At 34.0% G+C, this 24,930-nt stretch overlaps 2 protein-coding genes across 3 annotated transcripts in view; one reads left to right on the top strand and one right to left on the bottom strand.

Moving 5' to 3' along the window:
- The window catches only part of LOC142551997 (nuclear pore complex protein NUP205), a 35,716-nt gene extending 15,448 nt beyond the window's left edge, over nucleotides 1-20,268 (top strand). The window contains exons 20-45 of one of the 2 annotated variants that reach the window (XM_075661555.1): nucleotides 1,473-1,591; nucleotides 1,677-1,827; nucleotides 2,528-2,640; nucleotides 2,756-2,837; nucleotides 2,932-3,018; nucleotides 3,112-3,189; nucleotides 3,627-3,827; nucleotides 4,488-4,580; nucleotides 4,651-4,761; nucleotides 4,863-5,033; nucleotides 5,353-5,408; nucleotides 5,483-5,555; nucleotides 5,672-5,862; nucleotides 5,948-6,074; nucleotides 6,149-6,226; nucleotides 10,189-10,353; nucleotides 11,326-11,496; nucleotides 11,585-11,722; nucleotides 12,879-13,022; nucleotides 13,290-13,409; nucleotides 17,182-17,277; nucleotides 17,379-17,516; nucleotides 17,606-17,706; nucleotides 19,074-19,193; nucleotides 19,269-19,401; nucleotides 19,948-20,268. In XM_075661555.1, coding sequence (XP_075517670.1) covers nucleotides 1,473-1,591; nucleotides 1,677-1,827; nucleotides 2,528-2,640; nucleotides 2,756-2,837; nucleotides 2,932-3,018; nucleotides 3,112-3,189; nucleotides 3,627-3,827; nucleotides 4,488-4,580; nucleotides 4,651-4,761; nucleotides 4,863-5,033; nucleotides 5,353-5,408; nucleotides 5,483-5,555; nucleotides 5,672-5,862; nucleotides 5,948-6,074; nucleotides 6,149-6,226; nucleotides 10,189-10,353; nucleotides 11,326-11,496; nucleotides 11,585-11,722; nucleotides 12,879-13,022; nucleotides 13,290-13,409; nucleotides 17,182-17,277; nucleotides 17,379-17,516; nucleotides 17,606-17,706; nucleotides 19,074-19,193; nucleotides 19,269-19,401; nucleotides 19,948-20,031 — 3,141 coding nt within the window. In that variant the 3' untranslated portion in view covers nucleotides 20,032-20,268. Of the gene's footprint in view, nucleotides 1-1,472; nucleotides 1,592-1,676; nucleotides 1,828-2,527; nucleotides 2,641-2,755; nucleotides 2,838-2,931; nucleotides 3,019-3,111; nucleotides 3,190-3,626; nucleotides 3,828-4,487; nucleotides 4,581-4,650; nucleotides 4,762-4,862; nucleotides 5,034-5,352; nucleotides 5,409-5,482; nucleotides 5,556-5,671; nucleotides 5,863-5,947; nucleotides 6,075-6,148; nucleotides 6,227-10,188; nucleotides 10,354-11,325; nucleotides 11,497-11,584; nucleotides 11,723-12,878; nucleotides 13,023-13,289; nucleotides 13,410-17,181; nucleotides 17,284-17,378; nucleotides 17,517-17,605; nucleotides 17,707-19,073; nucleotides 19,194-19,268; nucleotides 19,402-19,947 lie in introns of both variants that reach the window. The other variant, XM_075661554.1, reaches the window with a different exon arrangement.
- A 1,228-nt stretch (nucleotides 20,269-21,496) lies between these two features.
- Nucleotides 21,497-22,560, bottom strand: LOC142551998 (ethylene-responsive transcription factor WIN1-like). The gene is made up of 2 exons (XM_075661556.1): nucleotides 22,410-22,560; nucleotides 21,497-22,207 (listed from the first exon to the last, which is right to left on the bottom strand). Exons 1-2 carry the CDS (start codon nucleotides 22,487-22,489, stop codon nucleotides 21,649-21,651), a joined length of 639 nt encoding a protein of 212 aa, XP_075517671.1. The 5' UTR covers nucleotides 22,490-22,560; the 3' UTR covers nucleotides 21,497-21,648.
- Nucleotides 22,561-24,930: the final 2,370 nt, after the last annotated feature.

Below are 24,930 nucleotides of genomic sequence, written 5' to 3'. Positions count from 1 at the left end.
TTTTTTGGGATTGAAAGTCCAATTAAAACCACGATGCTTATTTCTGCTCACATAAAAAATTGAACTAGAGCCTATAGGTAATTTTTTTATTTATTTTAATTTCTCTTGCATTGCCTAATCCTGACCCGCCTTAAGAAGAAGAAGCATGAGGAATGAACCAGATGTCAATTGGATTTTAATAAAGTTTGGACTGAAATTTATTTTAAAAACCATGACAAGTCTCTTGATAACGTGAAATCCGCTTAGCGGGGCCTAGTCCCCACCTAGGCTTTAGGCGCTGTTGTGGCGCCCGATTAGGGCCTAGCGAATTTTAGAACCGTGTGAAATGTGACAGAGCCAACCTTATCCTCTCCTCTTCAACACCATCTTACATTTAACTACTTTGGCCTCGCTCCAATTTGTTAACTCGCACTAATACTTAGACTATACAGGGGCTACATGATTAAGCTAAACTATAAAATGACAAAACATGAGTTAGACTAAAGCTAATATCGTGTCAACTGCAACACTAAGTTTGAGAAGCCTATAATATAAATAGCAGTGTCACTTGATGTAAGCTCGAACAAATTCTGGTACCATTAGTTTTATAATCATTCTTGTTCAAGCTGTGAGCCTGTGAGTGATTGTACAATCAAGGAATGAGAAATATTGTTGCAGAGTGGGTGGAACCTTGATCAAACTGTCTGTCCCAAAAGCTACACTTAGTAGTATTTCAACCAGAATTATTTACATCATAATTACAAACTCCAAGTTTTGATTATTCTTTTCTGGGGCTGAAACCTTGTTTTTCTTATCTTTCTCTATCATTTCCAATTTGCCCGGCTCCATTATCCCTGCAATTGAAGGTTTCTTTTATGACACGTGGTTTGAAGCAGAACCTTAACGAAGGACTGCTAGACTTGTCCTAGGATCACGGGACTCTTTTGTGGTCTTATGAAGTTCATTTCATGAGATGATACCTGTTCATTTATGGAATCCATGGAAATGGTGTACTAATTTTTAAGCTACTATACATAGTTCAATTTGAATCAATCATTTTTAGTCTCAAGGGAAACAAAATTAAATCAAATCATTTGCCAGACAAATGTTTTGACATAGTTGATTTACTTTCTCGGCTGGATCAATTTTTTATGCTATGTATTCCTTTTTAATATTGCTGTGGCTATTTGGCTCCTCCTTGAAATTTGGCAGTCAATGTCCTCTGAAGCATTATCTTGGGGTTTTATTGATTATTATTGTCATTTCTTAGCACTGAGAACATGAAAAGTTGATCTCTTTACTTGCCAATCAGTTCATCATCAATGTTTTTGTTGACTTTTTTCCCTTGAACGCTCTCAAGTTCTTGGGGTGTCTGTGAGTCATTAACTAATACTATCGTAACTGCTACCGTGTATCTGATTTTATTATAGTTCCTCACTGTAACATTTGGATCTTGAATGATAATGTTCCCTGATCTTTTCTTCTTAATGCAGCCTTTGGATGTCATACTCTCTCAGGATCATAATCAAATTATAGCTTTATTGGAGCTTGTTAGATATGATTTTCAGCCCCAAATTCAACTTTGCTCCATCAAAATCTTGAGCATTCTGAGGCAATCTTTCCATTTGGTCCTCATTTTACTTGATTATATTAATTGATAATGTTCTACAACAACTAAGTTGTCAAATTGCTTGCAGTTCACGTATTGTTGGGCTCTCACAGTTGCTGTTAGAAATCAAGGCTGCAAGTGGTCTGATTGAGGATTATGCTGCCTGCTTAGAGCTGCGGTCTGAAGACTGTCAGAATATTGAGGATAGCAGTGAAGATCCTGGTGTTCTAATAATGCAAGTTAGTTCGAATTCTGCTGTTTCTTTTCTTTTTTCCTTTAGACTGTCGGACAAGTAAATTCTTTGTTTCCAAGAAGTATATTTTTTGCAATGATAAATGATTTGTGGTGCATATATGATATTGTTTTATGTTTATTCATTTTTGACACGACAAGTGCTAAAATCTAGGTCGGAGGAGTGTACAGTGATTCCTTTCAAGAACCTTGCAAAGTTCTTTCAAGAACCTTGCAAAGTTCTTTTTATCTGAAATTCAGAATATCTATCATTTGTCAATATAGTTGCTTACTTGCTTTGCTTTAACAGCTTTTGTAGTTATTTGCATTACTGTGTAGCTACCTGAAGTATTGTTTTTCTTAAGGGGATCTCTCAGTTAAGAAAAGGGCAGATGATCCTGATACTTTTTGTAGGATTTATGGTTTTATGCATTTCCCAAATAAACAAAGTTATGATTTATGGTTAATGTCTGTGATGCTATTAGTTTTGTACCTTATCTGTTGTGACAGGAATCAGGATATTCATTTTTTCTTGTTTCTGTCTTGGATCATGCTAGGAATAAATGTCTACCATTTTGTTTTTGCAAAATTGATATTCAGATAAGAGCAAAAACCTTGTATGCCATTGCCCACTGGTAAAAAATATTTCACTTATACTTTATAATATAATTTCACAAATTTCATTAAAGTGTATTTTCCCAAATGCAGCTTCTTATTGACAATATCGGTAGACCAGCCCCTAATATGACCCATTTATTACTTAAATTTGATGTTGATATCCCAATTGAAAGGACATTGCTTCAGCCAAAATTTCATTACAGGTATTATTATCATTGTGTATATTTGCTTATGCGTTCAGTTACAATTATTTGCAGATGCAGTTGATTTTTTTTAAAAAAATTCTAACACGTAACACATTTTTGATTTCAATTGTAGTTGCTTGAAGGTTATTCTCGATGTTTTAGATAAGCTTTCAAGGCCTGATGTCAATTCTTTGCTTCACGAATTTAGTTTTCAGGTTTGACATAATGCTTCAACTTCCTTTTTACCCTTTACTATTGCAAACATTGTTTCCTTGTCAATTTGCGGAATATAATACTTGTATTTGGCAGCTCCTCTATGAATTATGCACGGATCCACTTACTTCGGTGCCTACCATGGACTTGTTGTGCTCCAAAAAGTACAAGTTCTTTGTAAAGGTTTAGTTTCTCTCCCCTAAGATTTTAGATTGTTTGTTTTCCTCAATGAAAATGTTTAATATTTATTGTGCCTGCCATTGTTCTCCCTCTCAGCACCTGAACTCAATTGGTGTTGCCCCTCTTCCTGAAAGAAATAGCGGGCAGGCGCTGCGTATCAGCTCACTTCATCAGGTTTTCTTGTTGATACATCTATGTTTATTGCCCTCTCTAATATGCGATATATTAACTAAAGTTTTGTTTTTGGTTACTTCTTTGAATTGCGATATTAACATCATTTTTGATTTGTAACAACCCATTTCAATATGATTGGGTGGTCTTTGCTATATTTTATTTTAATATGCATAAGGTATAATAAAATCTAATGGCGCAAAGATATCACCACCCACTGAGATTCTGATGGACGCCTTTTGTTTTAGTTTTATTGGTTTGCTTTGCGCCCTTAATAACTATGATGGTTCCTTTGGACTTGATGTGAATTCCATAACCTTATCCTAAACTACTTTTTGTTCAATACTGTTTTTTTTTTTTCGTAAAAATTTATGAACAACTACTCATTTTACTGCAAAGATGGATTTATTATTTCCTAAGTATCTTCTCGTCTTTTGTAGAGATCGTGGTTGTTAAAGCTTTTGGCTGTAGAATTACATACAGCTGACACAACGAATTCAGTACATCGAGAAACATGCCAAAGTATTCTTGCTGAATTGTTTGGGCAAAAACTTGTTGAACGCGGGATTAATTATGATATTTCGACCTACGACAAAAATGTCACTGATATTGCCACAAGCAGTTCAACCAACAGAAGCAAGGTATCGTTGGTTACGGGTGTTTGTGTTTGTTTTAAGCATTTTCAAAGACAGAGAACTGAAATGCTCTTATGGGCTGAAAACACATATTTGTTCTTTATTTACACATTAAAATCTCTTCTCTGGCAGTATAATTTGTTAGTTGGGTGTTTGCCGAAAAAGTCTGGACTACAAAAGTTTACATCTTGAAAGCTCATGAAATAAACATATTATCTAAAAATTGTGATTATTTTTATTTTATTTTTGTTACTTTCAATGGAAATTTTAGCTGCAATCAATTATGTAAATGCAAAACTACAGTTAGCACTTAGCACCAGGTTTGTGTGAGGATGATAAGAGGTATTCAATAGTGTTTCTATGCTAACAAGATGGGACATCTGTTTGATATTCAGCTTTGTTGTGGTTCGTTGAAGTTGTTTTTAGTAATTCATATAATAAACTACTATCCTTGGAATTGTCATCATGCATCTAAAAGGTTTTCTAACCCTACGTTGGGTAGGTTTATTTAGGACTTCTTCCCGACAATCTCTTAATCTGTGATGCACTGGTTCTTACTTGGTACCAAACTGTCCAATCTGTTTGTTTATACTTTTTAATCAATATTGTCTTTGTTGCTTGGTCATAAATACTTGATAGCACTAAGATTTTTGTTTTTAATTGTAGATTCTAGAAATGCTTGAAATCATCCAGTTTGAATCACCAGATATTACATTAAAGTCTTCTCAGTTCGTCTCTAGTGTAAAGTTCGCATCTCTGGTAAGATTATTTTATTTGATGTTTTAGTACTTGGCTTCCATTATACTTTCAGCTCTTATATTCTTTATAGGCTGAGGACATACTCGCCAACCCGGGAACCTCTGAAAGGGGTGTGTATTATCGTTCAGAGCGTGGGGACCGACTTATTGACCTAGCTTCTTTCAGAGATAGACTTTGGCAGGTTCTTTCTGCTGTAGTCCTTGTTTAATTTGATATCCACTTTTGATCTGCTGGTATAACACAGACTAAATGATATTGACTTTATGTTTTCTTTCTCCCCAGAAATTCAATTTGATCAATCCCCAATTAAGTTCTTTTGCGAGTGAAACTGAATTGAATGAAATAAGAGAGGCGATCCAACAATTATTGAGATGGGGATGGAATTATAACAAAAACCTTGAAGAACAAGCTGCTCAACTTCATATGTTAACAAGCTGGTCTCAAATTGTTGAGGTTTGCTCTAGTTTTGATGGGTTTCCTTGTTATATTTTTTTATTTGTTACAAGATCTTTTTCCCCTCGAGCTGGTGAGAATTGGCATTGGCGAGTCGATGGGTGGTTGAATTAGTGGTTGACCATTTTTCTATATATGCATCATACATGTATAGAGATCTTTGTACATAAATGCATTTTTCTTCCACCTTGGTTAGAATGTTGTGAGAATATATTCTAGGAATATATTCCTCTGGTAGCTTCTCAGTCATGACAAAATAACTTGCTAATTATCTCAGATGCTCTGTTGCCATTCTGTTGTTCGTTCTTCCCTTTTTCAGATATCTGCATCCCAAAAGATTTCATTCATTGAGAACCGATCAGAAGTTTTGTTTCAGTAAGTAAGCCTCCTTTTCTTTCTCAGCTTTTGATGCACACTCATTTTTTCTCAGTTGAGTTCCATGTGGACAGTTTGCTAGATGCCTCCTTGAATGCTTCTGGTTCTTCAAACTGCTCCTTAAAGATGTCACAAATATTGACACAGGTTAGATTGCTTCGTCGCTGAACCGTGCTTTGGTCTTTTTTTCTGTCCTTCCCTTCTTTTTCTTTTTCAACTTTTTTGCTTGATGTGCAATGACTTGAATTATGAGTTGTTTCAAGGTTGGTCTCACATGCATGGCCAAACTGCGTGATGAAAGATTTGCATTCCCTGGTGGCTTAAATTCTGACACTGTTACATGTCTTGACATTATTATGGCGAAACGGTTATCCAATGGGGCTTGCCATTCTATTTTGTTTAAGCTTATCATGGCAATTCTTAGACATGAATCTTCGGAAGCATTAAGAAGGCGGTATGACTTTGACTTACAATTGTTTGCATGACAAAGTACTTAAAACAGGAAATGTGTCTGACCCTTTTTGTTATGGCCAAATCAGCCAATATGCTTTGCTTCTTAGTTATCTCCAGTATTGTTGGCATATGCTTGATCCAGATGTTCCCTCGACGATTCTACAGTTTTTATCAGACGACGAACAAGACAATGGAGATTTGAATCTCGAAAAGGTTTGCTGACTTCAAAGTAAACATTTTTTCTCTTTATAGACCATGTAATTGAATAAACATGTCATTTCTTGCAGATTGACAAAGATCAGGCTGAATTGGCTCATGCAAATTTTGCTATCATGAGAAAGGAAGCGCAATCGATTCTTAACCTGGTTTGTACTTGGATGATTATCTATTTTTTTTGAATTTTATTTGATTTGTTTGGTCTTTTATTTAGAAAATATAAACATAGAATTGATAGACGAGAAAATTATTATTTAATATAGTTCTCAATAGAGTGTACAAAATAAATGCACAGAAAACCTCTAATAAATCAAATCCCTAAAAATATGAGTGAATATCCTATCTTACTATAATATAATAGATTGCCTAAATAAAAATCAAATCTCAGTTTACTAAAAATTAAAAATAAAAGATAGCATGTCGAGTTGTCGACACTCTCCCTCATGTTAGTGCAAAGATATTTGTCATGCCGAACTTGTTAACTTCATCTTCAAAACATCGTCTTGAGAGGCCTTTGGTTAGAATATCTGCAACCTACAAATTAGTGGGAATAAAAGAAGTGCAGATTATTTATTGTTCAATCTTCTGTTTTATGAAACTTCTATCAATTTTTTTTATAGGAAACAATATTGTATTAAATATTTAAATGCTATTAGTTACACGGAGCAGACAAGTCATCTGCATTGGAAGAAAGGAAAAGCAAAAGTTTTGTTCATATCAACAACATATATAACTCCAATCCCTCAATAAATATGAGATCGATAAATTTTAAAACTCTATATGCTTCCCAATTCAGCCATATGCTCGGATTTTAATCTTGTTCCAACACTCTTCAACACTTTTCTAAAATCTTTCTATTCCGCTCCAGCCAAAACCACTGTCAAAAAAGTTTATCTCTCATGCCAAGTTCGTGTTCAATATCTGCATTAAATAGCTCGTGTGAAGATCTTGGAACAACCCATACCAAACCCATCTCCTCCAAAGATCTGAGCCAAAATTTCTTTCTTCATTCCCAAGCACTTCCACCGCACATAGCAATTCCACTTGATACTATGATGTGTTGTCTTTTACCTTGCTGAATGAATTTAGTCACTTTTAAAAACTGTCTCGGTTATTGAAAAACCTTTGAACAGAAAAATCTGCATTGTTGCCCCTATATTGGTTAAAATTCGAACACGCTTTGGGATTGTTGATGTAGTCCCATAGTTTCGAACGCATCCATTGTGCGCTGCTGAAATCTGCTTCTGACAAGCAACTCGCATTCATAGTTCTTTTTGTTAGACAAATTGAAGACCCTCAACACCCATTCTGATTAGAACAATTTTTGTTCAACCTTAAATTCTTCCTCCAACCGAGAATAATATGGATCGCGATACACTCTGCAAGACTAATTAACATCCCTACTTGTAAATCTCTTCACCGACTGTTTCAAAGAACCCCAACGTAGCATCTCAAGGAAAGAAAATATCAAAAGGGAAGAGATCGGCCTTAGAAAGATTGAAATGGTATGGCCTCAGCTAAGTTGAAACAACTAAGGTAAAGGATGACTCTGGGCGGAAGAGACCGAAGGGTTAAACGATGGCTAGGATGTGGGACGAGATGAGAGACGACTAGAAAGAAAGGCTACGGTTCATCGATTGTTCATTTACTCCTGGAGCCATAGTCCATAGGTCTAAATTCAGCATTCACATTGTTTCTTGCAACAACATTCTGTTTTTTGCTCATTCACGTCATTGGGATACCCCACGCAAAGGTGTTGTAGGCAGATGTTGATCTCCTATCACTGACTGAGCCTGCCTGGTCAGCATTAGTACCTCAAATTTTCTCGACTCGGTTTTCTTGAAGAAGATTCCTTTGTCTGGTGTTCATTTTAGATACCGAAGAATTCAATGTACTACATCTAGATGCTCTTTACATGGTGCATGCGTGAATTGGTTTATCAAGCTTACAGCAAAGACAATATCTGGTATAGTGTGATACAGATAGATCAGTTTCCCAGCTAGTCTTCGGAGTTTTTGAAGGCTTGCTTCCCACACATCATGGGCTGTTGGCCAAAACATAACGGTTTCCCAACCGTTGGGTCCATGGAATTAATACGTCACACTTTTCCGACCGCCAAACAATATATTTTGCATCACTGGATGTCGGAGCTTTAAATTTCTCCATTCAGGTAACCTAGCTTCCGTTTTCCATCGATCACCAGTCGAACGGATTGAGCCCATTCAAGATAGTTCTCCCGTTCAGTTTATGAATCGTTATTTGGATAGAATTATCATCAGAGAGAACAAGATTTGAGGGCAGGGATGCTGCTACACCAGGATGGGCAGAACCTCTGTCGTTGTCGCTGCTGGAATTTCCATTGCCGCCGCCATTGTGACTGGCGCCGACCATGGCATCCTTGAAATTCATGACTGACAGTTTTTGGTCCTTGGATAAAAAATGACTGATAAGCAGTTTCCGATACCTTGTAAAAAATATTAACGTAGCAGTGACCCTACTAGGCTAAGTTATTGAGTCTTATGGTAAAAAATAGAAGCTTTACTTCTTGGTATCATAATTTTTTTGGTGGATATAATTTGGATGGCGTTGACTAGTTCATATATTTAATAATTGTTAACTTTTGTAGTTGGGCACGAAGGATTTTTGAGTTGGGTTGAGAGATTCTTCCGGGTTTTTTTTCTGTTCATTCTTTCTACGACTTTCTTCCCGATTTCCAACTTTCTTTTATTCTCGTATTACTCTAATATCTGAAATGTACCTGTCCCACATAAGGTTCAAGTTTTTTCGTGGATTGTGGCTTTTGGGAAACTGCCGACTTGTGATTCGTTGCAAAAAAAGTGGCCTATCAGTGCCTTATGCCCGCAATGGGTAGCTTATGTCGGAAGAAAGAGGAGAATCATGACCATCTATTGTTGCATTGTTCTTTCTCGAGTGGTATATGGATAAAAGTATTGCAAGAGTTGGGTTTCGAACGGACTTTCCCAAGAAAGGCACATGACTTGTTTCTATGGAGTCGGGCTTCCTCGCTGGGAGAAGATCTAGAAGCTTTTGGTATTTGGTAATTCATTGCATTTTTGGTCGATTTGGTTGGATATGAACAAAAGAATTTTCACAGATTCGTCGGAGTCTATGGACGAGGTCTGGGAAAAGATCAAATTCAGAGTTGCGACTTGGACGACAAAGTTGTCAGAGTTTAATCACATGTTTAATTCAAATCTAGTTAAGGATTGAAAATTTATATGTTCTTGATACTAGTGTAGTAATCGCTTTTCTCATTCTTTTGTGAGGTGTTTTGCTGATTACTCATCTGCTTCTCTTGTAACCCCTTCTATTATTATAATAAAGTTTAGTTTTAAATCAAAAAATATATTTGTTAACTTTTGTTTTTAATAAATTCACTTGAACTTTATGGTTGTGAGTTTGTATCAATATATTATATTTTTGCTTTTGATTAGAATTTGATTTTTTCCACTGAAATTTTGATTAAAGGAATCATTGGAGGTTCCCCTTAATCGCTTCGCTTTAGTTAGAGTTGCATGGCTTAGTTTTGTCTTCCTTACGTTTGGGAATGTTTGGTGCAGTTGATTTGAACAGATTATCCTTTGGCCTTTCTTATATCTGTGGAAAAATTCTCCGCGCCCTCTTGATTTGATGTCATGCGCATTTATGTTTTGTGTTTTTAGGTATGGAGAGAGAGCTTAGGCTTCAGACCTCTTTTTTCTCTTCAAATCAATCTTGAACTGAAGAAAAAAGTGGCTTCTTGTTATAAAAAAAATCCCAGGGTACTTTAAATAGGACATAGTTTAGCTGGGAGTTAATACTGGAACTGCTTGGAGTGTTTTTGCAGTGTGCTACTTTATTACTTTCTCGGTCTCGGGGAAAACTCCAGAAGGCAGAGATTAGACTAAGGCTTCTTATTACAAGAATATGCATGAGTTGTACCAGTCCAGGATATCTCCAACTAGTGACATACAAGACTGAAAACATAAAATGAACTTTGATAGTAGTAAAAAAAAATAGTGATCTGCATGCCATGTTCCATAAGTTTTAATTTCTACACCTGCACCCTTTTTTGCTTTATTTCCTAATCCATCTTATTTTTGGAATTTAGGTTTTAAAAGACGCCACTCAAGGAAGTGAATCTGCAAAAACTGTGTCACTATATGTTTTAGATGCGTTAATTTGTATTGATCATGATAAGTTCTTCTTGGGCCAACTTCAGAGTCGAGGATTTTTGAGAGCCCACTTGTTGAACATCAGTAATTTTTCATTTCAGGTACGCCTGTTCCCCTGATACTCTATGGCGTAGTGATTCTTTTGCTGCTCCATAACCATCCGAAAATGTTTGCAGACTTTTATGCAGCTATTGCATTTAATGATGGAAATTTTATGTTTGTGTGTGTTCTGAAATTAGACTAGATGTGTCTAGTTAAATAGTCTTGTAGTTGATAGTAGATAAAGACAGTATAACTCATTGTCTTATTTAAGTTACGTGTATGTACTTATTACATTGTTTCTGCTATACTGATGTAAATAGTGTGCTGATTGCAATGTTTTGTCGTATATGCAATATATTATTTTTTCGTTGGAAAATTTCTTTTATGCGTATGACGTCACATATTGTATGATTATGTGGCGAGGTTTGGGTGCCACATATAGTGATTAATTTTCAAGAAGGATAGGCATCAGAACTTGGCAAGCTGTTGTTGCAAATCTTGTTGACAATATCCTTGGGACTTTTTAATTGTTAGCTGAAGACATGCCTTGTTCTGTTGAATGTAACCACTGTCCTTATTAAACAACTTGTAAATAATAAAAAACTGATGGTGATGTTCATACTGAATCTGATTTTTCATTGGTGTAGGAGTAAAGTTGTTCTGTTCTCACTTGAGTACTTTGGAGCGCAGTTGAACTGGAAAAGTATTGTTGTAGATGTGACAGTTAAAAGATCTGGTCAACTTTTGAAACTTGTTTGTTAAATAAATGATAATCGTTGAAAATAGGTTTTTTTTCTACTTTCAAATATTCAATGGTAAACCGTTGGCCCTTGCGTTGCATCTATTGCCCTTATAACATGCGGATGAGGTATTTATATGATTGCCCATTTTCTCTGAAACAATATGGTTGGATATTTTAATAATTTTGGTCAAATATTTGATCTTTCTATGATTTCTTTTCTTGCTTTACATTGGGTCTATTCATGTTTTTTTAATTACTCATACTATGTCATACCTTTGTCCAATGCCAGGATGGTCTGTTTTCTTTAGATTCAATGCAGCGAATCTGCACTTTAGAAGCAGAGCTTGCCTTACTTTTGAGAATTAGCCACAAATATGGGAAGTCTGGGGCACAAGTTCTTTTTTCAATGGGTTCTCTGGAACACGTTGCTTCGTGCAGAACTCTGAATCTGCAAATGAAGGTTTTTTCCTTCGGTCACCCTCTTTCAAATTGTGTTCTAGTCACTGACTCTGGTGTCTAGCGAATCTGAAATTTTTTCCATTTATCAGGGAAATGTCCAGCGTTTTGATACGAGGATTGGGATGAATTTATCTGTTAATGTTGATAAACAAAGAATGATTGTTGCTCCTATACTGAGATTGGTGTATTCCTTGACTTCGCTGATTGATACTTCTGAGTTATTTGAGGTGAATTATATTGGTATATATAAGAAAAATACTTTTTTTATTACACTTCATGCATGTGTTGATGATCTCCAATAGAATTTTCTTGAGTAGAATTTTCTCTGTAACAGATTTTAGTTGAAGTCATAATTTAGGCGCCATTTGAAATGCTCTATGTTGACCTCCTCAAGTTTATTCTGTAACGGAACCTTGAGATAGAAATGCTAGATTTTCACAGAATTAGATTTCAGCCAATTCCGGCTGAAGGCAGGTAATGGAATGGGGAGACCTATAGAATTGCATGATAATGACCTCTTCTAAGACCCTTTGTTTTCTATTTTGCATTAATAATTCAAAGCTAGCTGCTGTTTTTGTCCCTACTGTCTCTATAATTAACTAATGAGGAGCTTGGAGATCTATTATCTTCATTATGTTCTTCTAGAGTGTGATTGAGACAAAATCCATGTATGATGTATCACATAAAGTATTGATGTGTATGATCATTTCTGCTGGCCACTCATTGGAATCTAGAATTTTGTTTGGCAAGTTATGTTTTTGTTGGTCTTAGAAAAAAATGGCCGAAGTCATATATGTGGTATTTGTTAAGATACATTTGAGAGTATGAATCTCGTAGCATGAATGTTTTTTTTCCTATATTAAAGTTATTCTTGGAATTAATGGACCATAGATGTGGAATTCTCAAACTTCCGAGAACCCTTGCATTAATTATTGAGAGTGAATTGATTGCATAGAAACCGGTGTGTGAGTGTTTCATGTTTAAACCACAAATGTAAAGTTGGTCAAGTTGACTATTCAAAAGAATAAGTGTCTTTAAATGTTCAGGCACAGTTCTTATTTACTTACTCATTTTGATATTGATAAAAATTGTTTCTTCAATCTCTTAATCCATGCGGCATGATTTATGATAAGATATAAAATTTGAGGCTTTTAAAAAATCTTACTAAAGGAGCTATATTTTTCCAGAGACAGCTGAATGCATCTACATTTTGCTTGGACATTTTATTTCATTGTACTTTCTTCTTCTCTATCTCTCTCTGTTCTTTTATTTTTTGTTTCTTTGAGTTTACCATGGAAGTAAATTCTGTAAATCTAAATTTTTCAATGACCATTGTGACTGAGTTGTAATTTTTCTTTCTGGGCATCTCTGGGTATTTGATAGGTGAAGAATAAAGTTGTACGCGAAATATTAGATTTTGTCAAAGGTCATCAGTTGCTCTTCGATCGAATTCTCCGGGAAGATCTTTCTGATGCTGATGAATTGACAATGGAACAAATTAATCTTGTTGTTGGCATACTTAGCAAGGTAAAAGCCAACAAAATTAGATCAAACTTGTTTTTAATGTCAGACAAATGGCTGTGCTTGCCGTTTGTATATCTTTGGGTTAAATAATGGACTATATTTTTATTGTATGGTGTTTAAGATACAGTTGAAAATACACGATGACTATTGAAATTATGTGGCATGTCGTAACTGCCAAACAGTACAAATTGCAGTCCTTTTTTTGCGGTTGTTGGCCTTTATTTCGTACTGAGGGTTCTTTCTGCATATGATTTTTTAATAACTTTTAAGGTTTGGCCATATGAAGAAAACGATGAATATGGCTTCATTCAAGGGCTATTTGGGATGATGTGTACGCTTTTCTCCCGCGATCCAGATGTTTTTGCTTCTACCCAATCATCGCGATCGGAGGTAATGAAACTGAAAATTCTCCATTCTTGTTCTGTAGACAGCATAGAGTAGTAGTCTATACTATAATAAAAGTTTGGATCTTCATGTTTATATTTCCCCTACTTGTTAGTGTCACGGATATTAATAAATCTTTAAGGTACAGTACACCTATTACAAACCCTGGGCATGTAACTGAATTGACCAGTTGGTTTCCTGCTGTTACAACTGTTTGCCTTAAACCAGACATTGTACCTAAAGTTCGAGAATCCTTGAACACAAACACTAAGAAATGAGCAAAATACCTTTCACATTGAAAGATAAGTTTTTAGCTATTAATTTCCTTGGGTATCTTGATATGTTTTTATATGTTTAAATTAAGTTGTTCACTACGTCACTGAAGTTTGTGGTTTGTTCAGCTGTGAAGACTTAGATGCTATATGCCGGAAGCCTTAATTTCTAGTTACCAGGGCTAAATCTCTTTTCTATATAGCGCTCGATTTTTTGAAAAAATTGTGTGATCAGAATCACTTGTAACATTATTTTTTTTAATGAAACGAAATTATATTAAAATAGGAGAACAGAGTACAAAGAGACAATACAAGAAACTACTGTCGTCAATAACATAAAAATATTCAATTTCTTATAGATCTGAGATACAGAAATGATTAAACTCTACAAGCTTTCTCGTCCAACTGGCAACCCTAAACCTAATATTTTCCCGAACCTCGGCTAGAGAATCTGCTATATTGTTGAAAATTATTCTGTTCCACTCCACTCTAACCAAATTGACCAAAATAAACAATGAATTACTACATTCCAAAAGGTTCGACATTTCCATCCGTTAGGTAATTCTGGGTCCAAAAGAAACGTATCATGCGCCGCTCTTGGAAATATCTACTCCATACCCAATTCGTGCTATACTCTGTTCCAAATTCCACTCGTGAACGAACAATGTAAAAGTAGCTGATCTTGATTCCCTCTTTGTTTCAGCAAAGTGTATACCAGTTCAGACATAATGCACAATTGGACCATCTTTTTGCAAAGAATCGCAACCAAGGGAAATTAAGAAAATTACTGACCGGAAAAAAAAAACTCACAAAAAATCTAACAGAAAAAACCCTGAAGAGTTTCCCAGCCAAGCCCTAAAATCCGCCATACCCAACTCCAAATGAAAAGTTTCTAAAACCCCTAACAAAGTACTCAACCTATCAAATTCAACCTCATTCAAAGCCCTTCTACTTCTAAAGCGCAGATCCCAGGCATATGTGGAATTAACTGGAAGGTCCACTTTAATGATGAATCTGTTGATAGGTTTGTTATGACTCGAGGAGATCTGGAAAAAAGATGAAAAAGATCTTTGAATGACAAAACCCTATACCAAATATCCTCCCAAAAAACGAAAGATATTCCCTCTTTTGAACACCGCCCTAACTAAAAGATGGAAAACCAGGTAAGATCGAGAGATAAATTTTCATGGATTTCTAAAGTCCTATTCCTTGCCAACCCCACGTCCCAACCATTATCTTACGATCCTTAAATGCTAACTTTTGTCCACAGATATTTCCTTTCCACATAACATTTCCACCACCATTTCTTAGAAGTGTTTTATTCCTCAAACAAATATTCCCTATTCCCAACCACTCTATCTTTTGGCTTGCAAACTTGATCCCATGCAACCAAATGAAATTGTACCTTCCCATTGGTTCATTCCCACAGAAAATCCCGCGTAATCTTTTCCATACCATTTATCACACCTGATGGTACTTTAAATATAGACATGAAATACGTTGGCATTGCACTCAACACTACCGCTATCAAATTTCTTTCCTTATTTGGTAGATTTTTGAAAAAAAAAAAACACTACCGCTATCAAGCTTAATCAGCCCCCGATGATAAAAACGCTTTTTTCCACCTTGCTAACTTCTTTGACATCTTAGATACCACGGGTACCCAAAGGTCATAATTCCTAGAATGACCTCCCAATGGTACTCCATATATTTAATTGGTCAATCCTCATTTTTACACCCAATCTCTGAAGCCAACCCTTCCATTTCCGAACAATTTAATCCCAAAACATTTTTTTCCAAGTTAATATTCAGTCCTGACTTCTGGCTAAAAGAGTTAAGTATCTCCACTAAACAAAACAAATGCGTCTGATTTAAATGTCTCTGTCAAGTTACTTTTGGTATCCTCTTATTTCTTGGGATCTACTAATTTTATCCTCACACTTCCTCACAAATCAGGATTTGCAGTATTGAATGGCCTCAAACCATCCCTCTCATCCAGCCGAGACTTTCTTTCAGTTGTTACAACCTCAAATTTTTTCTGTATAATCATATCTTTTTCGATTTATCCTTGGTTAGCAACTCATCCAACTGGGCATGCATGTTAATAATGTTATGGCTGCACTCATGTTCTAATAGGAGTGCATTTCATTGATCATGAAAAGATAGTTTTGTGTCGGTCTGTTAGTGATCCTTTCTTTGGGCTCTATTGTTTTCTACACTGAAAAAGATCTCTACTGTGAGTAGGAATCTATTGATATGTGAGGGTCTAAGGGGGAGCCGGTGACATAGAGCACTATAAAGTCTACTTTTGGCCTGTTTAGGCTAAAATGGTTGATTAGTGATTTCTGATATATTACTGATGTTAAATAGTGAATTAGCTTATGAACCACCATACAAGTATAGAAGTATACTGCTTAGGGAGAGTACGAATTCGCTGTTGAGTAATTGCGTTAAGAATGATCATCATTCAAGTTTTACATTTCCTAGAATTTGTGTACGCTTGAAATAAATAATATTTTATGTTTGAGTTCAGGGAGTGTTAGAAAGTTGAACATCTCCAAATTAAGTAAAACTATAAATGATATGTTCTCTCATAGATTTAGGTATCTAACAGCTGAAAAGACTTTTTCTTTTCATTTATATGTATATGTATATAACGCAAAAGCACATTATCAAAGAGACCAATTTAAGATGCTCTTGCTATATTAATATATAATAACGGCAAGACTCTAATGTCAATTTTCTCTCTGTGAAGTATTTTGACCAAATTACTCTTCATTTTTAATAAAAGTGATACAGTGCTAAAATGGAAATGTAAAAAAATTATTTACAAAATAGACTTGTAATCAATATAATTCTCTCTTTAATTGGATATTTCTATATACTTATATTTAATTTACTTACTAATTATTTAAAATTTTCTATGTCAAAATATATTAAAATTTTTGTGATATATCTTACATAAGCATCATGTATGCTCATTAGACTAGTGTTTGTTAAGTAAGAATACGTTACGAGTGGTCATTTTGGTGTGTTACCACTCTCTTACAGTAATCTTACTTGATTTTCTACCTCACCTCTTTTTAATAATTTAACATGGAGTTAAAGTTTATCATCGATAACATGGATGACAACAATCTGATCAAATAATTTGTAAGACACACATGTTGCGAGTGATGTGACTAGTATAAAAGCATATAAACAGTACATACTTATCCAAGATTCTTTATATCAATGAAATTGCTATAACCTTTTTCCTTGGTTGATGGAGAAGAAAACGTCTCATCGTCCAATGAGCTAACGTAAAATAAAGTGATGACTTGTTATAGCAGTTATCATTATTATCCAATTTACAATCTATGTAAGATTTGTACATTGGATGTATCTTCTTTGTAAAACACAAATTCAGCACATGAGATGCAGGTCTCACTTCATACATTCTTAAAGCACACGTTCCATTGAACTTATTGATTTGTCTGATCCTTTCACCTGTGCATGAATTTCAGATTCAACTGAAGGCTGAAGCTAGCATATCCCGCCTTTGTTTTAGTTTAAGCTCTTATCTTTATTTTCTTGTGACCAAGAAATCCCTGAGACTACAGGTAAATGTCAAGGATGCTTGCTATCTGTGCAGCTCTTACTGAACAAAATGGAATTTAAAATTGACGAACATGTTCTCTGATCATAAATTCCTCGATAATAGGTTTCAGAGGCTCCTACAGACTATCGTGCTTCTGCCGGATGCCAGCCACCTACGCTGACTTTGCTTGTTTTCTTTCTTGGTACTATGACAACGGCTATTGAAAGAGCTGCAGAGGAAAAATATATACTGCTTAACAAGGTCCATGATATGCTTTTTTAGATTTATCTCGATATATTTTATTCTCAGACCTCGGTAATTACACAAGTTATGAAATATGTACTCTGTAGATTAAAGACATCAACGAGTTAGCAAGACAGGAAGTTGATGAAATCATCAACATGTATGTACCTCATGATTGTGTTTCATCGCCAGAAAATATACATAAAAGGTATTAAGCAGTCTATCCTTCTCTTCAATCACACATACAATTTCTTAGTGGTTAGTGGGGGATGTGAGCATCGCATTGCATTATTTGGCTTTTCTCCTGCATCTATACTCTTTTGTAAGGGGAAAAGGAAGTAAATGATCAATATATTTTCCGTAAAAGGAAGTAAATGATCAATATATTTTCCTAGCTTGCTGTCAGTCAGCTGTTGATTGGAACTGTTGTAGTGCTTTGCTTTTATTATGGTTGTCTCCGAAATTTGAATTTAGAACGTCTGAAGGTATGAGTGTGATCTTATTCAGTCCAGTTACTATATTAGCAAAAGCTTATTGGCTTGACCATCGTCGTCAGCATCTGCTTTTGATATATTGTCATCACTTGTGCTTGGTGTAATTTAATTTGCAATAGAATCAACACGGTTTTTTAATCTATTAACCTCAAGCATTATGATGTACACGGTGGCTCCTGCACTGAATGTTTAGTGAAGATTGAGTGTAGCGTACTCAATCTAATTATGATCACAGTAGCTTGCTGACCAATTAAAAAATTTTCCAGCTTATCCTGACTAATGGCTGGTAGGTTCGGTGATAACTGAAGTTCACCCTTGTTTTACATGTCTGACCATCGTTAATATCATCACCAAATAGTACCCCGAAATCCACCTATCTTATAGTATCATACTAACGCTTCAACCTGACAAACCATTCTTAATGGAACATCGTTAACTTTATTTGGTTTTAAAAGAATTTACAGGATGTCCATAAAGTTGAGCAAAAAATGGTTCGTCTTACGTGAGGATTTGTTAACCTAAACAGAAACTATTTTGGAAAAAAAATCTTTCATTTATGTTCAGTACTTGAATGGACACTCCTATATGAATTTGTTTGACTGAAAAATAAAATAAATACAAAATTTCCTCATAAACTCACTGACACAGTGATTATTTTTTATACCACAATTTTTATATTTTTTTGAAAAAATTTCACTCATAATCTTGAGGAACTGGACCCAAAACTGATGTTTTCAGTTTTGATAAAGCAATAACCGTGCCTGCCATTCAGTAATTTGATTAAGATAATGTTTTGTTCTTTTGCTTTGTCATTATCTCTTAATTTTGCTGACTGGTCTTTGTTTTAGTGCATATCTGATAATGGTGTTAATCTTTTGAGCATATCCTACTCGAGTTCACATTGTTCGTTGAATGGCTTAGTGTTATAATTCGAGATTATTTTGCTAGCTTGATTTAGATCACCTTTTTTGAGTTCATTTTTGCATCTAATATAGATTATGTCATGTATCAAGTTAAACTATATCAAGCTTAAATTTATATAATAATATCAACAACTTAATGATATTCTCTCTCTAAATAGGAGATATATTGCTATGGTGGCGATGTGCCAGATCGTTGAGCACAAGAATCGACTTATTATGCTTTTGCTTCTGCTTATGCAAAACCTGATGAACATTGTCCTTGCTCATTTCCAAGATAGGTAAAATTTTCTCCATGCTTCGACACCAGTGGTGGTGAAATTAATCTCTTTCCCTGATGTAAATTTTCTCGACAGTGCATATATAAGTGATTACAGCCACTCTATGAAAGTAATTGCACATAGCACCCAACTTGATGCCAACGAGGACCTCCATACGCTGTGTCAGAACTCAATTCCAGTTCTTGAAAGACTTGAAGCTCTAAGAGAGGTAAACTCCCTTCTTTTGTACTCGTGTGCTATTCATGATATTTTCTTTGCTAACCATATCTTTTAGCTTTTAAAAGATTGTATCGTATCTTTAAATTCCTTCGCTTTTAGTTTCACCAAAAACTAGATACTACCATTTAATTTACGAACAAAAGACACTGGTAGATACCATAACTATGAACAGAGTTGGATATATGTTTTGCCCTCCTGTATCCTCCATTTTAGCTGTCCGGTTCGATTTGATATATTTTATGCGACTAACGATGAAGTTGGTGTACATAGTGGAATCTTAATGGGCATAGTTAACTGCAAATGTAAATCACGCCACATTGAAGAAGAAAGTATTTACGTAGTGACTTGAAATTCATAATAATGGTCAAGTTGAAGAGTTGTTTTTCCTTTCAAAATTTGGTCAGCACCATCATTTTGTAATTCATCAGATGATTTTGTAATTTGTATTACGAATGGTTCATTCATCTGCTGCATTATTTATTATTGTGCTTCTATTTTTTCGTTTTTTATGTATGCATTGTTGGTGGATATACAGGATAAAACAGGGCAGAGCCTCAAAATTTTTGGTAGATTAGCCCGATCTCTCAAGGAAATAGCAATTCAGAAGTTGTCAACCTAAAGAGATCCTGTGTCCCGTTAATGGCGTTTCGTAGTTATATTTATGTTGTATTAAAAAATAAAGGCAGGTAGATAATATTTCTCCCTTAGATACAGGTCTTATAACATTTTTTCTCTAGAAAGAGATGACTAATTGTATTATATATTGCTACATTACATTGGCTTATTTGACTTTAATTTATACTGTACAATACAAAAAGTGAAATACTTGAGTGAATTGGATCATTGTTTTTTTGTTGTTTGCTGAGTAAATATCTAGATCAAAGAATTAGTTTGTAAAGCACGTTAGTGAATTAAATACACACAAACTCGTTCGAGAAAGTGTTGATCGAACTCCTGAACATTTGTTAAAATGAGTTTGTTTGGAATGATATGGTCGACATGAGTCACTGGATGACATTGAGTTGAGCTCGGAAATAGTTGCATAATGTGGTATTTTTGGTATCTGATTTAATTGTCTGAAATTATTAATAATGATAATTTTTTAAGATTTTTTTGTTCTAAAAATTGAAATTTTATACATATAGCCTGAAACTTATTATACCCATGTATTATTTTATCTATGTTTTTGTTTGATATATAACTAAACATGCAAACACAAACAAGTTTTCCATACTTAATCTCCAATTTAAGTATAATTAAGCATGTGATGTTTAATGTTTAATTTCGATTATTCTTATACTCCGTGTTCTTTAGGAAACTGATGATTAATTCTCTAAATCAAACTCAAATAGAAGGCCTTTCTATAATTTGGTGTCTCGATAAGATCGGGTTGGATTCAGGTATTACTCTGTGATGTTATAAAATTTCATCAAATTAATATCTTTCATTTTGCACTTTCAAATAATGATTTTTTACTGCATAAATGACAATTACATATAAGATTTTTATCAACGGTAAGTGTCTTGTGAGTAACGTCGATCCGCTCCATATTTACATTGAAAAGTTATATTTTTTCACACAAAAAATAATATTTTTTCATGTATAAAATAATTTTATAAATCTGCTTTACAAAATTAATCGGTGAGATGATTTAAGGTTTTTGTATTTACCAAATGATTAATTTAATGGTGATTGCTTGTTATTAGAATAATTTATTTTTATGCATAATTAAATTGTAATCATATTTATTTTCAAACATAAATATATCAAAATCATGATTTTTTGGGTCATACTCATATTTCAATTCCGGGGCTCCCGGATGGATCTTTATTAGATGCAATGTGCAACAGGTAAGTACTTTTTTTTTTTTATAGTTAACTGTGACATTTCAGTTAATTAGGTATATATATTGTAACCCTCAAATCTCAATTAAGAAATATGATGACAAATATTATTAATTACAAAACAACCAAAAAAATGATGATAATTGTAATAATCTTTATTTATTTATTAGCGTGATCATTTAAATATATTGATCAACAACATATATATTACATATCTATAAATATTAATTAATTTCCACTATCTTCACATTACAAGGAAATCTCAAAAACCCACATTAGTTTTTTTTCCCATTCCAAGTGCATGAATGCGTATATATGACCTAATTAACAAGAACAGAACTGATTAATAAGGTTAATAGTCGTCAATTTTCTTCCCTTTCCCTCGATTCTGACTACACAAAGAAGGGATTTTCTCCTTGCTGAACATCAATCGAAGTGTAAGGACTATTGATTTGAAGCAACTCTTCAATCATTTGCAATGCAATTCTTTCTTCATCATCCATCATCAGTGCTTCATTCCCATAGCTTTCCTCTTTTCGTTCCGTGTTAATCGAATCCACGTCGACTTTTGCTCCAAACTCAACGTCTTTCCCATCATTTTTCTTCTTAAACTCGACCCTCGTAACCCATTTGGAATCAGAAGTCGGGCCTGCGCGTTTCTGCCACACCCCGATCCTCGAGTTCTCGGTATCGAGCCTCAGACAAGTAAGTGATGGAGAAGGTGCCTTGCTGCACTTTCTTAGCTTCGCATAGAGGATTTCTGACAAGGGTTTTGATGATGGAGTCTTATTGACATCGTTCTTGGTACTCTTCCACTCGTCGTGGTCGGGATTTGGAATCACTGGAAAGTTCGTCTTTGCATTCCTTCCATTCATCAAAATGGCTGCTTCATCGTATGCTCTCGCCGCCTCTTCTGCTGTGTCGAATGTACCTAACCATACCCTTTTCTTCCTGAAATTAAATCGAATTATCTAACATAATAAACGTGGATATACCGATTTAAAAAAAAAAAACCTCATATTCGAAGAAGAAAATGTACGTATATCTAGATATCAAGGTGTGTGCATGGGACTGTGATGTTTAATTTAGAAAATTACGTAAAAGAAAATAAAATAACTGAAATTGATTGATATATGGATAAAGCAACACTTACAGTAGAGGGTGGCGAATTTCAGATACCCAAGATCCCCAATGGCGTTGCCTCACACCCCTGAACTTTTTTGAATGAACCATAATTTCTTATAAAAATATTTATATATATATATATTTGTGTGTGTATTGAAAGCTAATGAAGTTTGTTTGTATATTTATGAATATCGAAAGCAAACTGAGAGGTTCTATATATATATATATATATTACGTACGGAAGATTAATGATTGAGCTCTTCTTCATAGTGTGCAACCACTTTATTAAATCCAAGATTTGACTACTTAACTTAATTGTTTGTTAGTTTGCATGTGAAATTATTTTAATTATATTATTGGCTAAAATCAAAACTTACCTCTTATAATAATAATAATAATAATAAGTTAATTAAAAAAGTTACAATTATTAATGAACAACATTTTTTCAATAGGGATTAGCTAAAGTTGTCTTAGAGATAAGAAAAATTATAGGGTGTGGTTGCATCTGTCTAATCCATATATTACTTTAATTACATCCCACATGGAACCAAATTATAGGTTTAATTATCAATTGATTGTTTTATTTTACTTCTTTTTAACCTTTTTCTTGTGGAAAATTCTAGCTCCTAATTGTTGACACATATTGAGCCAATTATCTAGGAAAATTACATTTTTTTGTTCTATAATTTTTATTTTAAAAAAAATTTGGTTTTGTTTTATCATTTTTAGTATTGTAACTTGTATTTTTTTTTTTTTAAATCCAAGTTGCATTTCATTAACTAAAAAAGGACCAAAAAAGAAAGAAAAATATAAGTTAAAGGACCAAAATGGAAAAAAATGCAATTAACCGTTTACAAGATTGACAAAAATAGAAAAAAGTGCAAATTACATAACTAAAAATTTAATTTTCTCCAATTATATAGATAATTCAGTCCGACTTTGAATCTTTTATATAGGTAAATTAATATCGAGAAGTCTACTTAAAATACATCTAATTTAATAAAGTTAATTTACATATATAATAGTAGCACGTGGCCTCACTCCTAAAATTAAGGTATACAAACTCAAAGTTAATTGACAATAAATAATTACTAAAAACCAACTCAATCTTAAAATTAGGAACATAAACTCAGATTTAATAAATCAAATCAACTTAATAAAACAAATAAATTCTTTTTATATATATATGTTTGCAACATTTCAAGTTCATAACTCAAATAGCTAGCTAGGTTGATCTTGAACGATGACCCAATAATGATTATAGATCAGGCAGACCTAATTAGCTTAGTGGCCTCGAAAGATGACCTAATAACCACCTAATTTGACCATAAGACTTTTCTTAATTAAAATGTTGGATTAAATATTTGTTCATTTTTAATAAATGAGATTTAAGTTATCGTAGTTGGGGTTACGTATAATTGGTGTAGAAGGGGAAATTAGGGTACAAGAGAAACAGTAATTTCGAACCAGAAGTGGTCTACCTAGAAATTTAGGGTCTTTTCCATTAAAAAAAATGGATGTTGACTATGAAAAAATTAATGACAGTATCATGTGAAGCCGCCAACCCATGTTTCCTAGGGCTGCTCATCAATTGTGACATACGATAATGATATACAAATATACATACAGATCATGTATGATGAGTGATTGGTGACCACATTCTTGGATGCAAAAGCTTTTGCCCTACAAATTTTATTAACATGCATTTCTAGGAGTTCATTCTCCTTGCTCTATAGTCAATAAAGATGATCAAGACAAAAATTTTGAGTGTAAGGTTCGTGAGCCTACCTCTTTTGGGTCCTGTAACGATAGCTCATGCAACTTTTCTCACAGAATTCTCCATTCCTGACAGTGAAGTACGTGACTCCCCAATCTCGAACCCAAGACTTTTGTGTACTTGGATTAAAGATAACTTATACAAATTGAGCTACACGTACTCCACTGTTAGGAGTGGTGAATTCTTTGGGTAAAGTTGCATGGACTATCATGAAGGCTGGTTCGGCCCATGGGCCTTACAGTAAGGGTCGGAAAAATATTTATTAACATGCATATTTTGGTTTAATTCTGTGTTAAACCAAAATTACGGAGGCAAACATGTCAATATAATTTGTATTTGTTCATATTTTTATATAAAAATTAATCATATTTCCAAAATATATTTAAATCAACTTGATTGAGTGAGATATATATATACTTACATATGTTTTTATACAAATTAAGAAAATATTAGAAAAGTGAATTTTCTATTTTACTTTTATTTAATGAGTGTGTTAATAAGATTAAAAATTTATTAGAAGTAGTTAATCTATTAAATTACAGAAATAAATTGTGAAAAAAATATAGAGAAAATAATACCATGAAAATTGAAATATATATTTGCAGACGAAATTCAAAAATGTGAGCCTGAAAATAACTTCAAGTATATATCCAAAATTTTTCAACATAATTTGCATCTAAATGCTAAGAGCAACTCCAACGCTGAACACCATTTTGGCGCAGTATTCAATGCTCCAATGGGGCTGCGCTATTTCACCAATGACCCTGCGCGG

Source organism: Primulina tabacum, chromosome 7 (genome assembly GCF_025594145.1).
Source record: "Primulina tabacum isolate GXHZ01 chromosome 7, ASM2559414v2, whole genome shotgun sequence".
Taxonomy (NCBI): Eukaryota; Viridiplantae; Streptophyta; class Magnoliopsida; order Lamiales; family Gesneriaceae; genus Primulina; species Primulina tabacum.
Note: the sequence above shows the minus strand (reverse complement) of the source record. Positions and strands in the feature narration are given on the sequence as shown.